At 47.4% G+C, this 22,645-nt stretch overlaps 1 protein-coding gene across 18 annotated transcripts in view; it reads left to right on the top strand.

Moving 5' to 3' along the window:
• DST (dystonin) overlaps positions 1 to 22,645 on the top strand; it is a 530,351-nt gene that overhangs the window by 201,634 nt on the left and 306,072 nt on the right. The window contains exon 1 of one of the 18 annotated variants that reach the window (XM_018038681.1): positions 8,847 to 9,136. The exons of 16 other annotated variants lie outside the window; for them this stretch is intronic. Coding sequence is in view for 1 of the 2 variants with exons in the window: in XM_018038679.1 (XP_017894168.1) it covers positions 15,304 to 15,370 (67 nt within the window). In the remaining variant the exon portion in view is untranslated. Of the gene's footprint in view, positions 1 to 8,846; positions 9,137 to 15,239; positions 15,371 to 22,645 lie in introns of those variants that run through there. One more of the 18 variants, XM_018038679.1, reaches the window with a different exon arrangement.

The raw sequence follows: 22,645 nt of genomic DNA, 5'->3' as shown, positions 1-22,645 counted from the left end.
ACAGCTATATTCAGTTCTTTGATAAACCATAGTGGAAAAGAACATTAAAAAAAAAAGGGTGGAAGTTGTTTGTTTCCTTCTCCAGCTTCTCTGGTGTCTTCGGTGAGCCCAGCCTCTGCCTGGTCGAGGAAATGCACACAGTGGTGCCTGCCCCAGGCGCAGTGTGCGCGGCCCTGTGAAAGCCTCTGTGGTCCCGCGTCCCCCGGTCCAGCCGCTGCCTGCCCCGCCCTGCCTCCGGCTCTGGGGAGAGGCGCTGACCCCCCAGCGTGCTCATCCCCCTCAGTGCCCCTGGCTCCCCCGGCACCTCTGCCCTGCCCGATGCCTGTCCCTGGCGTGCTGCCGGCTGCTGATTCCAAATCAGTCACATGGACTTGGGGCTCATGTGTGGCTCAGGCCGTGTCCTTCCTTTCCTTGACTGTCCCTGTGGTCCTGCAGCCCCTGCGAGGTCTGCCCAGGTGACCTGCTCCACCGCCTCATTCAGAGCCCCAGGGGACCTCTGGCCAGGCTCACAGGTCCTGCTGGGTTCAGTCTGTGCTGGGAAGGACCAACGTGACGGGAGGGGAGGCCGGGAGCCGCCTTCTGCCTCCACACCCTGGAGCCGCCTTCTGCCTCCACGCCCCAGAGCTGCCTTCTGCCTCCATGCCACTTCTCACCTCCTGCTCCCCTCACTGGCGCCTGGGCAGGGGCCATCCTCTGACCCTTGGTCCAGCCCCTGGCTCCTTCCTCTCCCACAGTCTGCCCTTCTGAAGCCTACACCGCATTCCCATAGCTGGTCCTGTGGCTTTGATGTCAGGTTGAACGGGTGTCTTTTCTTCCCTAGAGGAGCCTTCCATGAACTCCTGATGAGGGAAAGGAATAAAGCAATTTGTAAATTTCTCTCTAGATAGTAGCCTGGCTAGCAGAGTTACATGGGTCTGCTGAATAGTCCCAGTGTATCAGTTGAAATGACTCTCCATCTTGTAATAACATTTCTGTGATTTTTTTTTTAGGGTGATGATCTCTTTGTGTCTAGAAGCAAAGGCGAACCAATGAGTGCTTTTCAAAATGCTATTTTATGACACTTGATTTTATGGTGTGTGAAAATTTCAGTGTTTCTCTTTAAAAAATTTTTGTTGGCGTGTAGTTGATCTACAGTGTTGCGTTAGTGTCTGTTGTGCAGCAAAGCGGCTCAGTACATGTATACATATGTATCTTCCTTTTCACGTTCTTTTCCATTATGGTCTGTCGTAGGGTGCTGAATATCTGTGCTCTAAGGTAGTCCTTGCTGTCCATCCATCCTATATGTAAGAATTTGCATCTGCTCATCTCAGCCCCCAGCTTCCCTGGCAGTGCAGTGATTAGCACTCAGCACTTTCACTGCTTTGGCCCCCAGTTCAGCCCCTGGTTAGGGAACTAAGATCTCACAAGCCGCTTGGCAAGACCGAGAAAAAACAAGGAAAAAGTCCAAATCAAACTCCCAGGCCTTCCCCCTCCCCACCCCTTCGGCAGCCAATCTCCAGGCTGGTCTTTACATCTTCTGTTTTGTAGACAAGTTCATTTGTGTCTTACGTTCCACGTATAAACGATGCCGCGTTGTAACTCTCTTTCTCTCGCTGATTATTTCACTTGGTGTGAGCATCTCTAGGTACATCCATGTTGCTGCCAGTGGCATGGTTTTGTTCTTTTTGTTTTTTATGGCTGAGTAGTATTACCTTGAGCTTCTATTCATATGCCACACCGTCTTTATCCGTCCGTCTGTTGAAGGACATTTAGGTTGTTTCTGTGTCTTGGCTGTTGTGAATAGTACTGCTGTGAACCTAGCTGTGCCTGTATCTTTCTAAATTACAGTTTTGCTCTTGGGCAGACTTTGCAGCTGAAAAAAATAGGCATGGGTTAATATGCCCAGGAGGGGAGTTGCTGGATCATGTGGTAATTCTGTCTTTAGCTTTTAAAGGACCCTCCATGCAGTTTCCCCATAGCGGTTGCACCGCTTTACATCCCCACCAGTAGTGGAGGAGGATTCTCTTTTCTCCATACTGTCTGCAGCATTTACTAAAATTGCATTGTTCTTAAACTTCTCATTCTCTAAGTCAGCTTCTTTCCTGGTAGTTTTAGCAAGAATACGGGGTTTGGTGACCCAGAGATGGATAAAGCCGATGACTGGCCAGGTGGGGTTGGATAAGTCACTCTTATCTGTTGGGGTCTCAGTGATTCCATCTTTACCTGTGAGTCTGTACCTACCTCACAAAGTCGGGGTGTGTATAACATGGGGGAGCCATGCGCCAGGACATCTGGGGTACAAGTGGCCCCACTCGAGCTTGTTCCTGGCACCTGTCTGCCCAGGGGTCTGTCTGCCCCGGTTCCCACAGGCCTTCACAGGTGCTGGGGATGACGCCGGCCATCCTGCGTCTGATTCCCCTCCTACTTATGGTCAATCAGTTCAGTTCAGCCGCTCAGTCATGTCCAACTCTTTCCAACTCCATGGACTGCAGCACGCCAGGCCTCCCTGTCCTTCACCAACTCCCAGAGTTTACTCAGACTCATCTCCATTGACTCGGAGATGCCATCCAACCATCTCATCCTCTGTCGTCCCCTTCTCCTCCTGCCTACTTATGGTAGGCTTCCCATTCTGTGTCCAGGTTTTACTTTATTTCCTCCGTAGACATGAAGTACCTTGATGTTTTGCACACTCATATCACACCCTGCACTTTCCCTGTATCGAAAGCTCCTGTTAACCTCTTCTTCGCACTTGCATATTTAATGCTTTGGGGGATGTTTTCTGTAGCTCTTGGGCAGACTCTGCAGCTGAAAAAAATAGGCATTGGTTAATATTACCAGAAATTAGTGAACTAAAAAGTCTGATCTCATCATGTGTACTTTATAATCTTATTTCTTATCTGATCCTTTCAGATTCTGAAAAGTACCCAGACTCTAAATAACTTGTAACTAGCTGAAATTATTCAGGGCTTGTAAAATCAAGAACATATGTCTTAATTTAAATACTTTTCCCACATACAGTTTTGACTGAGAAGTATTTTTAGATTTAAGAAATTTATCTTAGAACTATGAAGTCATTTCATTTATCACACTAAAATATTTATGGCTCAGAAGTATTTTTTGACAGTTTGTTTGTGGAACTCCAGACCTAATATATGTGACATTTCAATTTTGGTGGCTATGTTTACATAGCTCTTGGGTCTTCTCAAGGGCTGAATCCTCGGTTATTATAATTAAGCCGTCTTAGATTTCACATATATTTAGCTAGTGAATATTCATGAGGCTTGGGAGAGGATAAAGGAGATGGTCTATGTTCAGAGTTAGTTGAGCACATATACACTTAAGGCCTGTTCTGGATGAACTGCTAAAGTAAATTAAGTCTGGATCTCTCAGCAAAGAGACAGACCCCAGAAAGAATGAGTCATGCAGTCACATAGATCCTATCTAAGGAATAGAATTAAAAAATCGTATAGCTGTAGAGGATAAACCAGTGGTGGGAGAGGGAAGTGGGGAGGCTCAAGATAGGGGTAGGACATGAAGAGTTACAAACTATTGTGTATAGGCAGATAAGCAACAAGGATATATGGTGCAGCCCAGTGAATGTTGCCAGTATTTTACAATAACAATAACTGGAATATAACCTTTAAAAATTGTGAATCACTATGTTGTGTACCTGTAACTTGAATAATCCAGTTCATCAGCAATACCTCAAAAAAGCTATCAATTTAAAAAAAAGAAAAAATTGTATGAAGTTAGACAAAAATCTGCCTTTACTATGAAAGTCAGTATATTTTGCTTATACTTTAAAAAGGTCAGCCTCTACAAAATAAGCTTTGTATTTCTTCTGTTGAATTAATGAATTTCCTTTAAAAAGTTTTACTTTATATGAAGTTACAGTACATCCACCAGAGGTCCCTTGGAGGGTATATATCACCATCTAATACTTTCATTTATTTTTCATTCCTATTGTGAAAAGGCACAGGAAGTTGTTGTTGTTTATAAATTTCATTATCAGTAGAAGTGGATTTCTAAGAAGGTTCATGTAGACAGAAAGTTCTGTTCTCAGAAGCGTTTCTGTGGTCTTTGTTGTAGGCTGAGCTTTGGAGCGGTGGGCATGTGAGTGGCTGTGTGGTTGCGCTGCACCTGGAGCCGGGTGATCAGCCTCGTTTTCATGGCAGCGGGAGCCTGTGATCGGGGTCACGCTGCGTGCCTTAGCCATGGTTCAGGCTCTCTGGTTACTCCGGATCTCATGCTGTTCACTTGCGATCACTCTGTTATCTCCCTAAAAATCTCCTCCAGGGAAAATGGGTTAACTTACTTCACAAATGGGTTCAAAAACTCACTACTAGACATAGACGTGCAGCTTCTGAAGCTGCGAGAGGCTAGCAGAGGCCCTGCAGGGTGCCTGATGAAGGTGGTATGTGGACCCCAGGCCCCGTTTGAGACAAGTGCATGTAAATTGACCCCGGCACCGAGAGGGGTTCCCGTTTTATGCTAAGCATTCTTCTGTTTGCATGGCTTTCATGATACATTTCCAGGCTTTCTTCAAGTCTTTGAAACGGGTGGTATTTTCTCCCTTTTACAGATGAAGAAAATAAATTTTAGGGAGTTTTACTAACTTGCTGCAGCCTATGGACTTCCCAGGTGGCACCTGGGAAGAATCCACCTGCCAATGCAGGAGACACGGGTTCAGTCCCTGCGTGGGGAAGATCCCCTGGAGAAGGAAATGGCAACCCCCTCCAGTATTCTTGCCTGGGAAATCCGTGGACAGAGGAGCCTGGCGGACCTCAGCCCGAGGGGTGGCGAAGAGTCAGACACGACTGAGCGACTGAGCACGCACACGCAGGGTTATTAGCAAGAGAGGGGGAGCGAGGCCGGGTCTTTCTGCCTTCAGAGTCGGTGTGCTTTGAAACCACTGTGCTGAAGCTGGGAGGAACCTGAAGTTACGCTCACTGCCCTTCGTGCCATCCTCAGAGAGCTGTGGCTCCTTACGTCGCCTGTCTTTATAGGCCTCTCCTCCTGGCCCGGTCGCCTGGGTCTCTTCCACACACATCTCTACTTGATCCACGCCTGACATCGCACCCTCGGTTCTCCATATTTTGCCTTTTCTGCGATCTCTCTTCTTTGCGAGCCAGTTGTACTCTGTATCTCCTTGCCCCATATATTAAAAACACAGACAAATGTAAATCAAAGAGATGAAGCAAAACAGATGAAACTCAGCCTTGTTTGCAGTAGTGCAGATCCCTGCGACACTGTTGGAAAGTGCCAGCATCCATCTGCAGGTGAGTGAATAAGCAAACTGGGGCATCCACACGGTGAAACACCGCTCCGTCATCCTGGGAACAGATCACGAGTACACGGCGGCGACACGGATGAATCTGAAAAACGTTAGGCTGGCGGTGCCCTGGGGCCCGCGCTCCACAGTAGAAGCCGCCGCCCTGAAAGGCCCAGCTCTGCAAGTGCGGAGTAGCTTCCCTTCAGCCCAACTGGAGAGAAGCCGTGGGCGGCAGTGAAGGCCCAGCACAGCCAAAAAACAAAAAAAGAAACCACCCCAGAAATGAGAGGCTGGGGACTTCCGGGTGGTCCCGTGGTTAAGAGTCTGCTCTGCAGCGGGGGCTGTGGGTCAGTCCTTGTTGGAAGCCGAGCTTCCACTGCTGCAGACCAGCTCTGCCCCCGCTGCGACTGGAGAGTCCCTGTGTCGCAGTGAAGATCCCGCGTGACACTGCGAGGGTGCCGTGTGACAGCTGAGACCTGGCAGCCGAGTAAAGAAACAAGTACTTTTTAAAAATTGAGCCTCGATCATTAAAAAGAAATGTTAGCCTGAGTGAAAGAAGCTACACTCAACTTGATTCTCTTTATATGAAATTTCAGAACCTGTGAAACTATAACGATCAAAATCACATTGCCTTTGGGAGGGGTGTGGGGTGGACTGCAAGGGGCACAGAAGTGGTGGAAATATTTTCTGTCTTGTTTTGGGTGCCAGGCATCCTAGCAGACAGTTTTTGAAACTCTCTTAACTGAACACAGTATGTATTTTATTTTGTTTAAAAAGTAAAATAAGGCTATGGTTCTTTTGCATAATTCATGGCATTGTCATGTAGTTTTGCCGGTTATGGCTTCTGGTCTCTTTTCCCACCGGACGGAAGCAGGTATGGGGCATGACATTTTGTAGGCATCCATGCCTGGCACTTCGTGATATTGGGGAGGAGGAAATATTTCTCTACCTTTCTAGGTTCTGCCTGGTCCAAGAATTAAATTGATAGGAATCAGGTTAACAGGAGAAAATTAAACAAAAGTTTAATAACATGTATGCATGGGTCCTTTAAATTCCATCTGCAGCTGAAGACAAAAGAGGATATGGTGGTGGGGGCTTGGGACTTTAAAGGCAAGAACGGGAGTTTACAAGAAGAGGGAAAAACAAAGGTTTGGTGAGTAAACATTTGCTGGGCCAGGCAGAGGAAGTGGGACACAGCGTGGACTCTGCCCCAGGCCCTGTTCCCTGACCACACGTAGCCGTATTCCTTGCAGATAACTAGAGATAGCTCTGTTCTGGGAACAGCCCTTCTATCTAAATTCTTCAGTCAGCTAGGGGGAAGGTCAAAGTTTCTTCCTGAGTCTTTTGGGCATTGACTGTTTTCAGCTGGACAGAATCCATAGGCCAGAGAGGCCTTTTGGGGTGGCAGATTTTGTCCCTCTATGGTGAGTTCTCGAGATACTGTTGAATACATGGAATACTACCTTCTGAAATACCTGGTCCATTAGAAAAAAAGAGTGTGTTTGGAATAGTGGGGGCTGAGGAGGATGTTTAACATGGTCTTTAAGTGCCTGGAAATCTAAGCTTCATAGAATATGCAGATAAGCCTTTATGAATTTAGTTAACAGAGATTTGCCTATAAAAAAGTAAAGACTGAGTTTGTATACTTTTAGTGGTGTGCTTTGAATTTTTTAGCCTCTAGATGTCAGGTGGTGCCTGCAGTTTAAACTAGCATCACTTCTCTAACGTCTCCCCCTTGTTTTGGGAGTAGCTTTGGGCTGGAGCAGGCCTCTGAGTCACATCTCCGACCTTAGGGCTGTGAAGGTACTTCACTGCTGGAAGAAATCTGAGTTTACAGATTCCCTTTCATCAGCCAGGCAGAGACGCTGAACACTCAGTGGAGTTTTGGCTAGTGAGCCACGTGGCGGTGCCCTGTACTCTGGGGGAGCCAGAAGCTTGTCTCCTGGGAAGAACTCCCCACTTAAAGGCCAGCTTTAAATGTTTGCCTGAGTCTGGTGTTTCACTCCCAGGCATCCGTGTTTACGATGATACCAGGAGCAGTCAGAAATGGAAGGCATGACATTTTTGTACAAATTGAGGGGTTCTCAGCAAAACTCCCACAAGAATGCCTGCTATACAACTTTTCCTTCTAACTGTAAAAAATATATTTCTTGAGGAAAAATGGGAAGAAAATACTGCTGTTGTAACTGGCATTTTCATGTCCTGGAAACTGCACTGTCTAACGAAAGCATGATCATTTTGTTCCCATGCTGGAACTGAGTTGCTCACTCTTCTGTCCTTGGATATTGAAATTATTTCAAATTTTTCTGTTAATAGGTAATAATTAATAAGAGCTTCATAAATTTTAAGTACCAGGCAAGGATTATATTTAGTGTTTTTTTTGCATTGATAATCTTTTATTATTATACAATATGAAGGAAAGAAGTTATAATTATCTTAAAATTTTATGGCCAGAAATTTTTAGAGCCACACGTAATAAACAGGGGAGCATGTATAGAAGGAAGAATGGGTTCTTTTTTAAAAAATTAATTGATTTTTTAACTTCACTGTACGGCTTGTGGGACCAAGAATTGAACCTGGGTGCCGCAGGGCAAGCTCTGGGTCGTAACCATCAGACTGCCAGAGAAGTCCTTTCATTTTTCTGTTGAAGTAGAGTTGATTCACAGTGTCGTGTTGGTTTCAGGTATATTTAATGTTGAGATGACTGTTTCCTTGTATAAATCTCGGTCTGGGCTTTGGATTTTCTGTCGCTGTATTCCAGAGGCAGCATGGCCTCAGGGGTCAAGAGTATGGGTGGTGAGCCCATCTGCTGTGGCTGATCCCAGATTCTCTCTACTAATGCAGTCAGTAGGGAAGAGAAAATACGCTATGAAGTTTAGATTAAAAATCTTATGTTAGACAGAAATATTTCCTCTATATTGATTTTCTTCTACAATATTGTATAAGAATATCCTTGTAAATTTTCAAGTTAATATTCTTACACAATATTCACTTGAGATGTTGTACATATTCAGGGAGAAAGGGGGACAGGAGAGAGGCAGGCCCCTTACCTTTACTGACTCGCCCTATTCCCTTCTGACTTGACGCAGTAACGTCCTGGTGCCTCAGTCTCCTCCACTGTGAGGGTGGAGAATAGCAGATTTCCAGGGTGAAATAGCGAATGCTTAGGGCAGGGCGTACCTCGAGAGGTGCTATATTAATGTCAGGCATTGTACTTACTAAGTCAGAACACATAGCATTGTGAGCATTATAAAGGCTCCTGTGTCCCTTTCGCCAGCTTCCCAAAGATGCCATCAGCACCACCTCAGGGTGCCCGTTTTCCCACACAGCCAACTGTTAGCAAAACTTCCTTGAGAGCATCTGCTACTGCTGGCATGTCATCCTTCAGGTTCTCTGTGTTCTTTGAGCCCTGACTTCCATTACATAATGTATCATTAATAAGTGTGCTTTGACTTTCGTCTGACGTGTTTTTCTTCTTTGTGGAGGCCAGGATAGGCATGTTGTTCTCTTATAAAGACGGGTGGGGAGGGGTCATGAGATTGGAACGTCCGGAACCACTCTTCTAATAGCATATGATAGAGGTGCGTAGAGTCTTTAGACACTCTGGGAAGCGACTCTGAGGATCCACTTTTTCGAAACTTGCCTTTGGTTTTCAAGGAAAAAAAGCTGGTTGACAAGGCAAGAGTTCTGTAGGAAGTGGAGGCATGGAAGTGGTCAACCCAAGGTGATGCTCTGGTGGATAACCTGGGGAGAAGCTCTTTGCTCCTCTGACTTCAGTCAGAGCTGTTTTCCCTCCTTGTTATCTGGGGTGTTCTGAGTGAGCTCTGGTTGGGAGAATGCAGCCCTGGCTAACGCGGATTTGAAGATCTTCTCCACACAAGAGACGTAAGTCCCGGGGGCACGCTCCTGGCTCCCCAGATGCTCAGTCATCTGCCTGCCTCTCTTGCAGCGATCCTGGGAGGGCCTGTGGGGGCGTTTGGTGGTGGTTATGGTGGGGGTGATGGGGGTGGGGACAGTGATGGGGTGATGGGGGTGGTGATAGTGATGGGGGTGGTGATAGTGATGGGGTGATGGGGGTGGTGATAGTGATGGGGGTGGGGTAGGGGTGATGGTGGGGTGGTAGCTGGTGGCTGTGGTGGGGTGATGGAGGTGGGGATAGTGATGGGGTGGGGGTGATGGGGATGGTAGTTGGTTGCTGGGGTGGGGTGATGGGGTAGGGACAGTGTAGGGGGGTAGGGGGGAAACAGTAGTGAGTGTGGTGGTTATGGTGGTCGTGATGGGGTGGGGTGGGTCATGGCAGAGCCCTTCTGGGGTGGGTCGAGTCACCTGGCTTGTGGCTCCTGAAGTGAACAGGCGTGCTTCCTGATTCTGTAACTAAGACAGGTGCCCTCACAAGCTGTAAGCTACCCTGAAATAAAAGCCCTGTCTCTCTGTGAAACAAGCCTTGGTTGACGTTTTCCCAGTGGCTTGGGGTCTTGTTTTTGGTGATCTCCACCTTCTTAGCCTGCCGCTGACTCTCTCTGGGTCTAGCTCAGCTCTTACAGGAGGGAAAGTACGCGTGAGTCACCCTGTAATTCCACAACCCTGGGCGAGTGTAACACAGATAGAGACCTGTGCAGACTCTGTCCTGCGTGGTGCCTCAGAACAGCGGCGGTCACGTACCTTCCAGCAGTGCAGCTGCGCCTGGGAGGCTCTTGGTGTTCTTGTGTCCCTGTGCTTTTTAGGATGCTCAGGGGGAGAAGGTGGATTAAAAGCAGATGCTGGCAGTTTTATATCCTTGGCCGATTCTTGGCCAGTCGTGAGAACAGATACCAGCGAAGTCGTCCGAGCAGAACCCATCACTGCCCTTTGGTTTCCAGCCGCCGACCCTAGGGATCCTGTGCCGGGTCCGCAGCTGCCGCCCCGACAGCGAGCACGCGGCGGAGGCTGGCGGGGCGGGAGGCCCGGGAGGGCGTCTGCAGGCGGCCTTCCTGCGGCTATTGTTCCGGGTTAGCCCTGCCTCAGCTTGCGGAGCACATTCCCCCAGCCCCGCCTCGGGGATTCCCGACAACCTGGGCAGAACCAGACTGCGTTTTATTCTACGGCGATTACACTTGGGGGGGTGATTGCTGAATATTTGTTATGGGTTCTCATTTCAGGGTCTCTAAAGACTGATCACTGCGTATCCCAGCCTGGGCGCCGCCCTCTGAGGAGGCGTCGCCAGCTGCTCCGCCCTTCTCCCCCAGCCTCCAGCCCTCCCTGCTCCCCATCCTCCCCCACGCCTCCCCCCGTCTTCCATCCCCCTCCCTCCATCCCCTCTCCCCCCAGCCTTCAGCTCTCCCCTCCCTCCATCCCCTCTCCCCCAGCCTCCAGCCCTCCCCCTCCCCATCCTCCCCCACCCCTCCCCTCCCCCATCTTCCATCCCCATCCCCCCCTTGCCCTCCCCGCCTCAGTTACCAGCAGCCTGAAAGCAGGTGCCCGCAGTGCAGGTGTCTCTCCATGTTCAGACCCCGGTGGGATTCGTGTGCCCGTGTCTGTCTTTTCTCTGTGTCTTCTCTAGAGAGAGTTGTTCACTCACTAAGTCCTATCCGACTCTTTGGAGACCCCATGGGCTGTACCCAGCCAGGCTCCTCCATCCATGTCCATGGGATTCTCCAGGCAAGGAGACTGATGTGGGGCGCTGTTTCCTTCTCCAGGGGGTCTTCCTACCCAGGGACCCAGCCTGTGTCTCCTGCAGAGTATTCAATACATAAATAAATAAAAAACATGAAACACTTTTTTCTTCACAGTTGTTAATAGTCCTACATAGCACATCTTGCTTGTAAAAGATAGAAACACTCCCTCTAGAAAGAAGCAAAGTGAAATGTGAAATTTACCAGCACCCCCCCCCCCCCTTCTAGTTCAGCCCCTTTGAAGAAATGGCTCTTTTTCAATTTGGTGTATATTCCCCCTCTCTCTATATATATAATTTTGCAGTTTTTCCACTTAACTGTATATCTTGCCATCTTTTCATGTCATGTTGTACACGTTCCCCTTGTTGGTATCCTAGAAAGTGGGTGAGGTATGATTCATTCACCTAGTTTCCTACTGACTGACACTTAAGTGGTTTCGTGTACTTTGCTGCAGTAGACATCTCTGTATGCTGATCGTATATATACAGATATTTCTTTAGATTTGCTACAGGTAGAATTGTTCATGCAGAAAGTTGTTTTCATTTGTAATGCATCCTGGCAAATTGCCCTCATAATTTTTTTTTTTTTTTGCCATTGCACATATGGAGCTGTCTGCCTCTGCTTTAGTTACTGCCATTCTGATAAAATTTATGCTGGTATGAAATATTTATGCTGGTATGAAACGTATCTTCCTGTACGTTTCTTGATTGGAAGGCTGGGGGAGCCTTTCCTGAATCTTTTTCATTTCTTTGCATTGTGTGCTGACATCATTTGTAGTCGGGGAGGGACTGTCTTTTTATCTTATTGATTACTAATGGGGTTTTTCATCTGCTTTGGATATTCTTGGTGTGTATTATATATATAGCATATATTTTCTTGGTCATTTTAAAAATTTCATTTATAGCATCTGTTGTATCAGGGCTTCATCAGATTCGTCAGCCATTGATATGTTCATTTTTAAAGTGAAAGTGAAGTCGCTCAGTCGTGTCCGACTCTTTGCGACCCCGTGGACTATAGCCTATCAGGCTCCTCTGTCCATGGGATTTTCCAGGCAAGAGTGCTGGAGTGGATTGCCATTTCTTTCTCCAGGGGATCTTCCCGACCCAGGAATTGAACCCGGGTCTCCCACATTGGAGGCAGACGCTTTACCGTCTGAGCCACCAGGGGCTCCTTGTTCATTTTTGGGGGAGTGTAACTAGTTTTGAAACCCTCTTCCTACCCAGCTATTTTAAAACATACTTTTTAATACTTTCTTCTAAATGGTTTGTTTTAATTTTTTCTCACTCTCCTTTCTGGTATTGTATAGCTTCCTCATATACTGTCAGGGAGGATACATCTGAGGATTTTGTTATGCTGTGTGTCTGAGGTACACTGTCAGCACCATCTCCTTTTTAAGCGGTCTTCATTTCCTTGGGAGACAGTTTAAGGATTTCTGAAAGAGTCAAGAGCTTCTCTATGAAGACAGTCACTTAGGTGTGCCTCCTTTTGAAGTGTGGCTTTTAACCATATTTAGATCTAGCAATAAACTGTAGATCATGCTCTGACCACAGAGGACCTGGGATTGAAAATAATGCCAATTTCATTTCGATTCAGATCTTAACAAATAATAGTTATAAAAAACACTCAGAAAAATCATCAGCATTGGGAATTCAAGTGGATAAAAGCAGTGATGATGTAAGGAGAGCCCCAGAGTTTTCATGCTGTCATTTCTTGCAGACGAGGAAGAATTCTGTTTAAGCAAAGAATTGAGCTTGAGAATGAAGAAAAGAGAACCTCTTTCCCCCAGAGTGTTAAACTGCGTGCATCACGCAGAGCACGAGATGTGCTGTGACTGGAAGTGAGGATCGCAGGCTCCTCGGTGGGGGACCAGCTGTGGGCTTGGAGTCAGTGGGGCTGTGAGGTTGTGGCTAAGCTGAGGAGTTACTGGGAAATAATACTGGTCTACTTTCATCCATGGAGTCCTGGGATAGTTTGCAATCTTATTCTTTCTAATGATGAATAGATCAATGGTGTGATTTTGGTGGAATTGCCCTGAAAATAGTCTTGCTTTTAACAAAGTGGGTTGGGGGAAAGCGTGGCTAGGGCTCCGAGATGTCCAGTTTCTTCCTCTCCATCTGTGGTCCCCCGGAGGCGGGGCACACAGACCGATGGACCAGCTGGAAATTGGATGTCAGCTGTGCTCATGGGGACATCATGATGCTTCTGTTATTGGGGGAGAGTTTTCAACCAAAATGGGATTGTGGCTTCAATCCCCAGTCGCAGTGTCTTTGGTCGTGACCCCTGTGGGTGAAGGTCCTGACAGGTTGGCGGGGCTGCTGTTACTGGGATGAGGCCCAGGGCCCGAGTGATGGGGGGCGAAGCTCACGGCGGGGTTGGGGGCTTGTAGGGGCTGTGGCATCAGGTCTGACTCCCGCCCTGCCCACCCGAGCTTCCTGGTCACAGCTGTCAGTCTCAGGAGCTGGTCGTCTCACTAATCCCAGCTGTTTCTTCCAGCTAGTTTTCCTTCTTCTGTAACAAATCTTACAGCTTCCCCCCACTGCTTGCACCGTCTTGTATCACAGAGGTGCTTCCTGGCAGGAGCAGGGAAGTTCCCTAGACCCCGTTTTCCTCTGCCTCCCATCTTCCCTCACATGGACTCCACACTTCATCTTGTCTTTTCCCTCTGCTCCCCTTCCATCTACCTGTCCCTTCTCTCTCTCTGTTTGGATAGAGCCTTTTGCCAGGTGGCTCCTAGTCTTCCAAAATTCACACCTGCCCGTTATTAGTAAATGCCGAGATCTCATCCTTGTCCTAAATTCCAATGTGACCCTCTGGGAAGCCCTCCTGAGTATCCTTCCTACACCCTCTAGAATCACTGCAGAAGGTGAATTCCATCTTTTGTGTATCCCCACCACTGAAGATCTGGCCAAGCCTCACCTTTTCCTTTTTGTTAGTTTATTTTTTAAAAGCTGGCATTTTGTTTTCTGAGTATGGAATGATAATATTGCAATACGCTTTTGCAAATTGCATCTTCTCCCCACCCTCTGCCCTTGGTGGCTGTGTGATCCTGGGCAAATGTTTAAGCTCTAAGTGCTTCAGATCCTGCTGTGAGTGGGTGGCATGACCCCATGACGGATTTTGTTCGCATGCCTGGCAGTCTATCTGTGTTACATGTCTGTAGGTAAAAATAGTACCTGGCACATGGCAGGCACTCCCTGAGTGTTTGCTAGCATCATCACACTCTTTCATGAAAGTAGGTAAACTGAGGCTTTTTCGTAGTGGTGTTTGGGGCTCTAAAACAGACAATTGGAATGGAAGAGAAAGGGACGGATACTTTAAACTTTTGTAGCAGATGATATAATTTTGTCACAATCTATTTAGAGTAGACTCAGCAATCATACTTGAACGTTTCAAAGCGCATTCACAGCCACTGTTCACCTGGCTTTGTCTTTCCCCTTGGCTTGGTCAAAGAGGCAGGTTCCCTGTTGCCAAATGTTTGCTGTTTGGAATTACTGTTTGCAGTTTCTATTCAAGCAGGTCTGTTTGCCTAATGTCTCAGACAAACACAGTTGTGCTGAGGACACTTGGTCTGGTGTTTCTTTAGAGCAAAGGTCCTCATTTCTTGACATTTTTCTTCATGCTTGAAAGTGACGTCCTTTTAAATTGGAGACTCCTTGTTTTTCCTGCATTATTAGATTGGGGCTTCTGTCATTTGATGACGCAGAAAAGAAGTGGGTTTTGGCATCCGATTTCAGGTCCCATTTAGGCTCTGAAATCTCAGGCTAGTTTCTTAATCTCCCCAACCTTGTTTGTGACATCATTAAAATGTGGATGTACCATCCAGCTCCAAGAATCATGGTGAGATTGCCGTGGAAATGTGTGAAGGTGCAGAAAGAAATAGCTGATGGTGGCATTTCCCCTGAAGGACTTGTGTCCAGCCTGTAAAGCTCAGCTGCCTGTGTAAATCACCTTCATGGTGTGCGTGTCAGATTTGAGTTAAACTAGTTGAGCTGGTTGTTTTTTTCTTTATTTATTAATCCCGGGGGAATCCTGCCTGGGGTGTTAGAGGAGGGAATGTGATGAGCTGGTGCAGCAGTGAAATCTAGCATCTGATTGGTTTGCCCAGTTGCAAAAAAAGTTAGGCAAGCACAGCTTTCTTTTCGAGGGACTTCATTTGAACAGCTCTAAGGGTCAAAGGAGAAAGAGATGATTTAGTTTCCTTTTCGTAAGAGTTGTCTGCGTCCCGGGCAAAATAGTGGCGGAGGCGGGCTTTGGTCGTGTTTGTTTAAAAGAGGGAGTTGACTGTGAGTGGGAGTGTCTAGTCAGTGTTTTCCCTCCTGTCCAGAAACTTGCCAGGACTCTGACACATGAGTGCTGGTACGGAAAGCTTAGGGAGCTGCCGGACAGATTTCCCGTGGAAGGATGGGCCAGGTCCTGAGGGACGGTGGAGACTGGAACTCGAGGCTGGTGGCGCTGATGTGCTGCATGGGTCAGTAGCCACCTGTCCGCTGGCCTCCGCGCTGCAGGGCCGGGGGGTGGGGTATGCAGGGCCCGGTGGGTCCCACGGCGGGGCTGTCCTAGGCTGCGGGGCTCCTCTCAGAGTCTGGGCGGGCTTCCATGACCACTCCTGCGGCTCCCTGGACAGGACTTCCCCCTTGTTGTTGGACCTAGGGCGCGCATTGAGATAATCCTATAGTTATTTTACGGGTGATACAAAGTGGTTTAGCTTTGACTGGATTTTACCAAAGACCAGACAGTGTAAGTTGTAATAATCGGTACTCTCTTTCTACTTTTCGTTTTTTCAAACTCTGCTATTGTTTGCCTTCTTTGTCATTGTGGAATGTTCAGCCACGTTGTACTTTACGAGGTGATCATAAATGTATGTTTTCATTTAAGACGTACTCTCTAAATGAAGTACTTTTCCAATAGAGGAATGTTTTAAAGCTCCATTCAGAAAATAGTTTGTAAAACAAGCAGAATCAGTTAATAACTCAAGAGAGCCTTTTGCTTTGTGTTGCCTTAGCAACGTTGCCCTAAATATAAACCTCAGCATTAGACCTCCGTCGCTGAAGTGAAAGAAAGAGCCATTACGAAACTTATAATTGGAAAATTAGATGGTGTCATCTTGAATACTCCCTCTTGAAATAATGTGCGTGGAAAGTGGTAGATCACTGTCTGCCCAGACTTCAGTTATTCCCGGGTTGTGAGTTGCTTTCTAAAAGAAAGTAGAGGCCCTGAGTCCACGTTAACTCCTTCCTCATTACCGTAGCATCCTGGGAGCCTTTGAGGGTAAAAGACCCTCCTTTGGTGTACTTGAAGAGGGCTCATCTAGGGTTGAAGTGAAGTCACTCAGTTGTGTCCGACTCTTTGAGACCCCGTGGACTGTAGCCCACTCAGGCTTCTCTGTCCATGGGACTCTCCAGGCAAGAATACTGGAGTGGGTTGCCATTTCCTTCTCCAGGGGATCTTCCCAACCCAGGGATTGAACTTGGGTCTCTTGCATTGCAGGCAGACGCTTTATCCTCTGAGCCACCAGGGAAGCCCATTACCATGGCTTAAAAGGTTAGGGTATTATTGTTAGAAAACAGTATCAGAATCTATGAATCATGTGTTATTTAGTTCAGGTTAGTCTTCGTGCCTTACCTGCTACTTGAGCTGTGGACCATAATCCCCAGCTACTACCTCAGTATTGACCTGCTAAATGTCTAACATCCACCTTATATTTTCAGTAGTGTTTTTGAGCTACTCTCAACCACAACAAAACGTCAGTGATCAAAAAAGCCTTTATATGGTTGTGTTATGTGAATAAGTCTCATTATTTGATCATTTGATGTAATCAGCTTTCTTGATCTGTCACGTGGCTAAGAAATTAACCAATATGTGAGTAGTTTTTAAGAACTTGTGTTCTGTTCTTCATGTTCCTTAAAATATAGGACTGATTTTTATTAATTTGAGAAAATAAATATATATATATTTAGAAGGCAATATCAGAATTTAATAATCATTAAATATCATACAATTAGATTGCTTCTAATTTTTCATTGTAAAGTATGCAATTAACATGTCAATGCATATGGCTTTCCATGACCCAAGACACATATTTTTTATTTTTAAAATTATTTTTTTGAAGTGTAATTGATGTATAATATGTTAATTTCTGCTCTATAACAGAGTGATTCAGTTACATGTATACATATATATGTTCTTTTTTAAAAAATAAATGTGTTTTATTAATCATTATGTACTAAAAGGAGTTTGTATGATACACATCATGTGTTAGATTTAATGGGACAGGGTAAATTTGTTAGAGTTCATATTATCATGGTGGTTTAGTCTCTAAGTCATGTCTGACTCCTGCGGCCCTATGGACAGTAGCCCTCCAGGCTCCTCTGTCCACGGGATTTCCCAGGCAAGAATACTGGAGTGGGTAGCCATTCCCTTCTCCAGGGGATCTTCTTGACTTAGGGATCAAAGTTGGTCTCCTGCATTTAAGACAGATTCTTTACTGACTGAGCTATGAGGGAAGGCCTCATATTATGTGATGATTCAATAAATTGATAGAATTTTGGTAGATTGTTATAGGAATGCTTTCATCTTATTTTTTTTGTAGCTTTATATGGAAGCTGTCTATTCTTGAATTATAAGGATTTTTAAAATGTGGTTTCTTTAAAAAACGTCATTTTTGACCGCACTGGGTCTTCATTGCTGTGCATGGGATTGCTCTGGTTGTGGCAAGCGGGGGCCCTCATCATTCTGGCGGGCGGGCTTCTCAATACGGTGGCTTCTCTGGTGGTGGCGCATGGGCTCCGGGGCGCAGGTTCAGCGGTGGTGGCGCACGGGCTCTCGGCACCTGGGCTGCGGTGGTGGCGCACGGGCTCCGGGGCGCAGGTTCAGCGGTGGTGGCGCACGGGCTCCGGAGCGCAGGTTCAGCGGTGGTGGCGCATGGTCTCCGGGGCGCAGGTTCAGCGGTGGTGGCGCACGGGCTCTGAAGCGCAGGTTCAGCAGTGGTGGCGCACGGGCTCTGGGCACCTGGGCTGAGGTGGTGGCGCACGGGCTCCGGAGCACAGGTTCAGCGGCGGTGGCGCAGGGGCTCTGGGGCGCAGGTTCAGCGGCGGTGGCGCAGGGGCTCTGGGGCGCAGGTTCAGCGGCGGTGGCGCAGGGGCTCTGGAGCGCAGGTTCAGCGGTGGTGGCGCAGGGGCTCTGGGGCGCAGGTTCAGCGGCGGTGGCGCAGGGGCTCTGGGGCGCAGGTTCAGCGGCGGTGGCGCAGGGGCTCTGGGGCGCAGGTTCAGTGGTGGTGGCGCAGGGGCTCTGGAGCGCAGGTTCAGCGGTGGTGGCGCAGGGGCTCTGGGGCGCAGGTTCAGCGGTGGTGGCGCACGGGCTCTGGGGCGCAGGTTCAGTGGTGGTGGCGCAGGGGCTCCGGAGTGCAGGTTCGGCGGTGGTGGCACACGGGCTCTGGGCACCTGGGCTGCGGTGGTGGCGCACGGGCTCTGGAGCACCAGTTCAGCGGTGGTGGCGCACGGGCTCTGGAGCACAGGTTCAGCGGTGGTGGTGCGCAGGCTCTGGGCACCTGCGCTGCGGTGGCGGCACATGGGCTGTGGAGCGCAGGTTCAGCGGCGGTGGCGCACGGGCTTAGTTGCTCCCCCACCCCCCACCCCACAGTGTGGAAGCCTCCTGGATCAGGGATGGAACCATGCCCCCTGCACAGGCAGTCAGGTTCTTAACCCCTGGGCTGCCAGGGGAGTCCAGATATAAGGCTCTGGAATGAATGGTCCGCTGCAGGTTTCTGCCCTGACGCTCAGCATTAGGCCCTGGATCCGTAGCTGTGGTTAATATGGGGGCTGCCTGGTAGGGCTCCCCAGCCTGCACTCTGTTTTCCTTGCTGGAGGTGAGAGAAACATTGCTGAGGTGTGACAGGAGCCCTAGACTTTGGTGAGCAGGCGCCCTCGTTTGCACTTGTCCGAAGTCCACACCCACGGCTTCCCTGTGCTGGGGGCTGCTCAGCACTCCCCAGGCGGTGCGATCTCGGGGGAGTGGGAGAAGTTCTGGAGGCATCACAACACTTGGGTTCTAACTGCTGCTGCTGCTGCTAAGTCGCTTCAGTCATGTCTGACTCTGTGCGACCCCATAGACAGCAGCTCACCAGGTTCCTCCATCCCTGGGATTCTCCAGGCAAGAACACTGGAGTGGGTTGCCATTTCCTTTCCGATGCATGAAAGTGAAAAGTGAAAGTGAAGTTGCTCAGTCGTGTCCAACTCTTCGTGACCCCATGGACTACAGCCCACCAGGCTCCTCCATCCATGGGATTTTCCACCCAAGAGTACTGGAGTGGGTTGCCATTGCCTTCTCCGTGGGTTCTTACTAGACCTCTTTTAATCTAAAATTATGAGATCAGTGTTTCTTCTAATTTACTTTTTATTGAAGTATAGTTTAAAAACTGAATCACTGTGCTGCTTACCTGACCAGCTAATACAGCGTTGTGAATGTGTTGAGTTGACCAGAAAGTTCATTTGGTTTCCATGGTTCTCATAGCACTTAGTTGTCAGCAGACATACTCAAAATATCTAAATCAAGCGTTGAAAATCATTCACACTTGTATATGTGCATACACACAGACACGCACGCACGCACACACACACACACCGCACAAACCACCTCTTCTTTATTTATTCATCTGTCAGTGGACGCTTCCATGTCTTGGCTGTTGTAAACAGTGCTGCCATGAACACTGGGGTTCTTTTCAAATTACGTTTTTCTCTAGCTGTATGTCCAGGTGTGGGATTTGCTGGGTCATATGGTCTCCAGTACTTTGGCCACCTGATGTAAAGAACTGATTTATCGAAAAGACCCTGATGCTAGGAAAGAGTGAAGGTGGGAGGAGAAGGGGACAACAGAGGATGAGGTGGTTGGATGGCATCACCGACTCAGTGGACATGAGTTGGAGTGAACTCCGGGAGTTGGGGATGCATAGGGAGGCCTGGCGTGCTGTGACTCCTTTCTTCTTGCCTTACCTGCTGATTAGTTGCTAAGTGCTAAGTTGCTTCAGTCCCGTCTGACTCTTTGTGACCCTGTGGACTGTAGCCCACCAGGCTCCTCAGTCCATGGGATTCTCCAGGCGAGAATACTGGAGTGGGTTGCCATGCCCTCCTCCAGGGGATTTTCCACCCAGGGAACGAACCGGCATCTTTTATGTCTCCTGCATTGGCAGGCAGGTTCTTTACCATTAGCGCCACCTGGGAAGCTGCTTAGGTTCTTTTTGATTGCTTTAGAAATAGCAAGGCTGAAAGATATTTATAACATCACTATTGCTTCAGGAGATGTAATAATAATAGTGATATACACCACCATATCTAAGAATATAGGGGATTATACCTTGTTATCCTGAGGAGGATTGTCCTTTGAGAAACATAATTCATTCACATTGCGGGTGTATGTTTGTTGAGTGCACAAAAGCTTCATGACCTCTACTGTGGGGTAGATAAAGATGACTAAGGTCTGAGTCGTGCCCCAGGGGACTCGCAGGGGAATTCATAAATATTTTGTGGATGGTTATATTGGTTAACAATTATTGATGCAATTGGTCTTGGCAGAGTAGTTATATGCACGATGCTTGTGGTTCTTATGTTGGGGATCAGGCCAGGTTGTTTTTTCGTGTGTGGACCACATGGCATGTGGGGTCCTGGTTCCCCAACCAGGGACCCAGCCCTCGCCCCTGTGGAAGCTTGGAGTCTTAACTACTCTCTGGATTGCCCAGGAAGTCCCAAGGCAAGTTTAATAATTTTAGCGTAAATTCTAAGCATTTATATTCAGATTCAGCAACCTTCTGTCTCCTTGGTCAGCTTTTCTAGTCTTTAACACCCAGTGTGAAGTTAAGGATGAGACTAGGGGATTCCCTGGTGATCTGCTGGTTGGGACGCCACGCTCCCCGCAGGAGGCTGAGTGAGTCTGCTTCAGTCTCTGGTTGGCAGAAATGGGATCCCTCGTGCGCAGCCCCAAAAGTTAGACTAGAGGTTTGCTCACTGGAAGGGAATGTGTTATTGACAGTACCCAGCGATAGTCTCTGTTCAGATGTCTTTCTGGTTCCCCCTGACGTTGATGGGAAGTGGGAAGGGTTTCCAGGGGATACTTTGGGGAACAAAGGCTTGTGAAACATGAGAGAGACTACGTGGTCTGCCCCCTTCCGTTCATGATGGCATTAAAGGGTAAGAGAGCTGCCCCCTTCTGTTCTTGATGGCATTAAAGGGTAAGAGAGCTCTAAGTAACATGCCATCACTAGGTAGCTTGCAAAGACGTGGATCTGAACAAACCTTTGGATTGCTTTACTAAAACTTATTTATTCATTTCCGTATCATTGAACAAGTTATTTTTCTTCAAAACTTTTGTCTTGAAATAGTTACACTGAATTATATTGTCATAGATACATTTTGTGCACAACCATCATTCTAGTTGTAGGATAAATTTTAGAAGTGGGCTTGCTGGGATACATCGTCTATATTTTTAAGGCTTTTTATATTTATTGGCAAATTGTCCCAGAGCAGCACTCTCCAGCAGAAATGTTTGTGCTGGTGGGAATGTTCTTTATCTGTATTGTTTAGTGTTAGCCAGTGCACACTTGAGTTGTAACTGGGTAATCAAAGAACTGAATTGTTCATTTTGTTTTAATTAAACTCAAAATTTAATAGCCATATATGTGACTCGTGACTAGAGTATTGACAGTGAAGTTCTAGAGGATTTAAACCAAAGTACATTTCCAACAGCAATGTGTATATGTGTATATACACACCCACTGTGTGTGTGTATGTGTGTATATTGTAGGGGGCGACAGAGGAAGAGATGGTTAATAGCATCACTGACTCAGTGAACATGAATTTGAACAAATTCTGGGAGGTATTGGGGGACAGAGGAGCTTGACATGCTGCAGTTCATGGGATTGCAACGAGTCAGACTTGACTGAGCAACTGATCAAAAATATGTACACATATATGCTGCTGCTAAGTCACTTCAGTCGTGTCCGACTCTGTGCGACCCCACAGATGGCAGCCTACCAGGCTCCCCTGTCCCTGGGATTCTCCAGGCAAGAACACTGGAGTGAGTTGCCATTTCCTTCTCCAGTGCATGAAAGTGCAAAGTGAAAGTGAAGTCGCTCAGTCGTCTCCGACTCAGCGACCCCATGGACTGTAGCCCACCAGGCTCCTCCACCCATGGGATTTCCCAGGCAAGAGTACTGGAGTGGGTGCCATTGCCTTCTCCGATACACATATATACATATACGCATATATGTGCGTGCTTAGTTGCTCAGTTGTGTCCGACTCTTTAAGACCCTATAGACTGTAGCCCCCCAGGCGGCTCTGTCCATGGGATTTCCCAGATAAGAATACTGGAGTCGGTTGCCATTTCCTTCTCCAGGGGATCTTCTCAACCCAGGGACTGAACCCGTGTCTTCCGCGTTTCCTGCACTGTAGGCAGAGTCTTTACTGCTGAGCCACTGGGGAAGCGCCACTGTTCCTTGGTCAATATGAATTTATTTTTTCATAAAATCTTGGTAACTTGATAGGTAAAAAAGCTTGTTTTTATGACTTTATTATTTTATGTATTTTTATGTTATATACATTTATATATATATAACCATATATATTGTTATTTTATTATTATTATTTGCTAGTGAGGTTGAGTACCTGTGGGCATTTTTCATTTAAAAAATTAATTTGTTAAATTCATTTCATAAATGTTAATCATCTTCATTGTTTGCCTTTTTTGCCCAGTTATA

Source organism: Capra hircus, chromosome 23 (genome assembly GCF_001704415.2).
Source record: "Capra hircus breed San Clemente chromosome 23, ASM170441v1, whole genome shotgun sequence".
Classification (NCBI taxonomy): domain Eukaryota; kingdom Metazoa; phylum Chordata; class Mammalia; order Artiodactyla; family Bovidae; genus Capra; species Capra hircus.
This window is presented reverse-complemented; position numbering and strand designations above follow the sequence as displayed.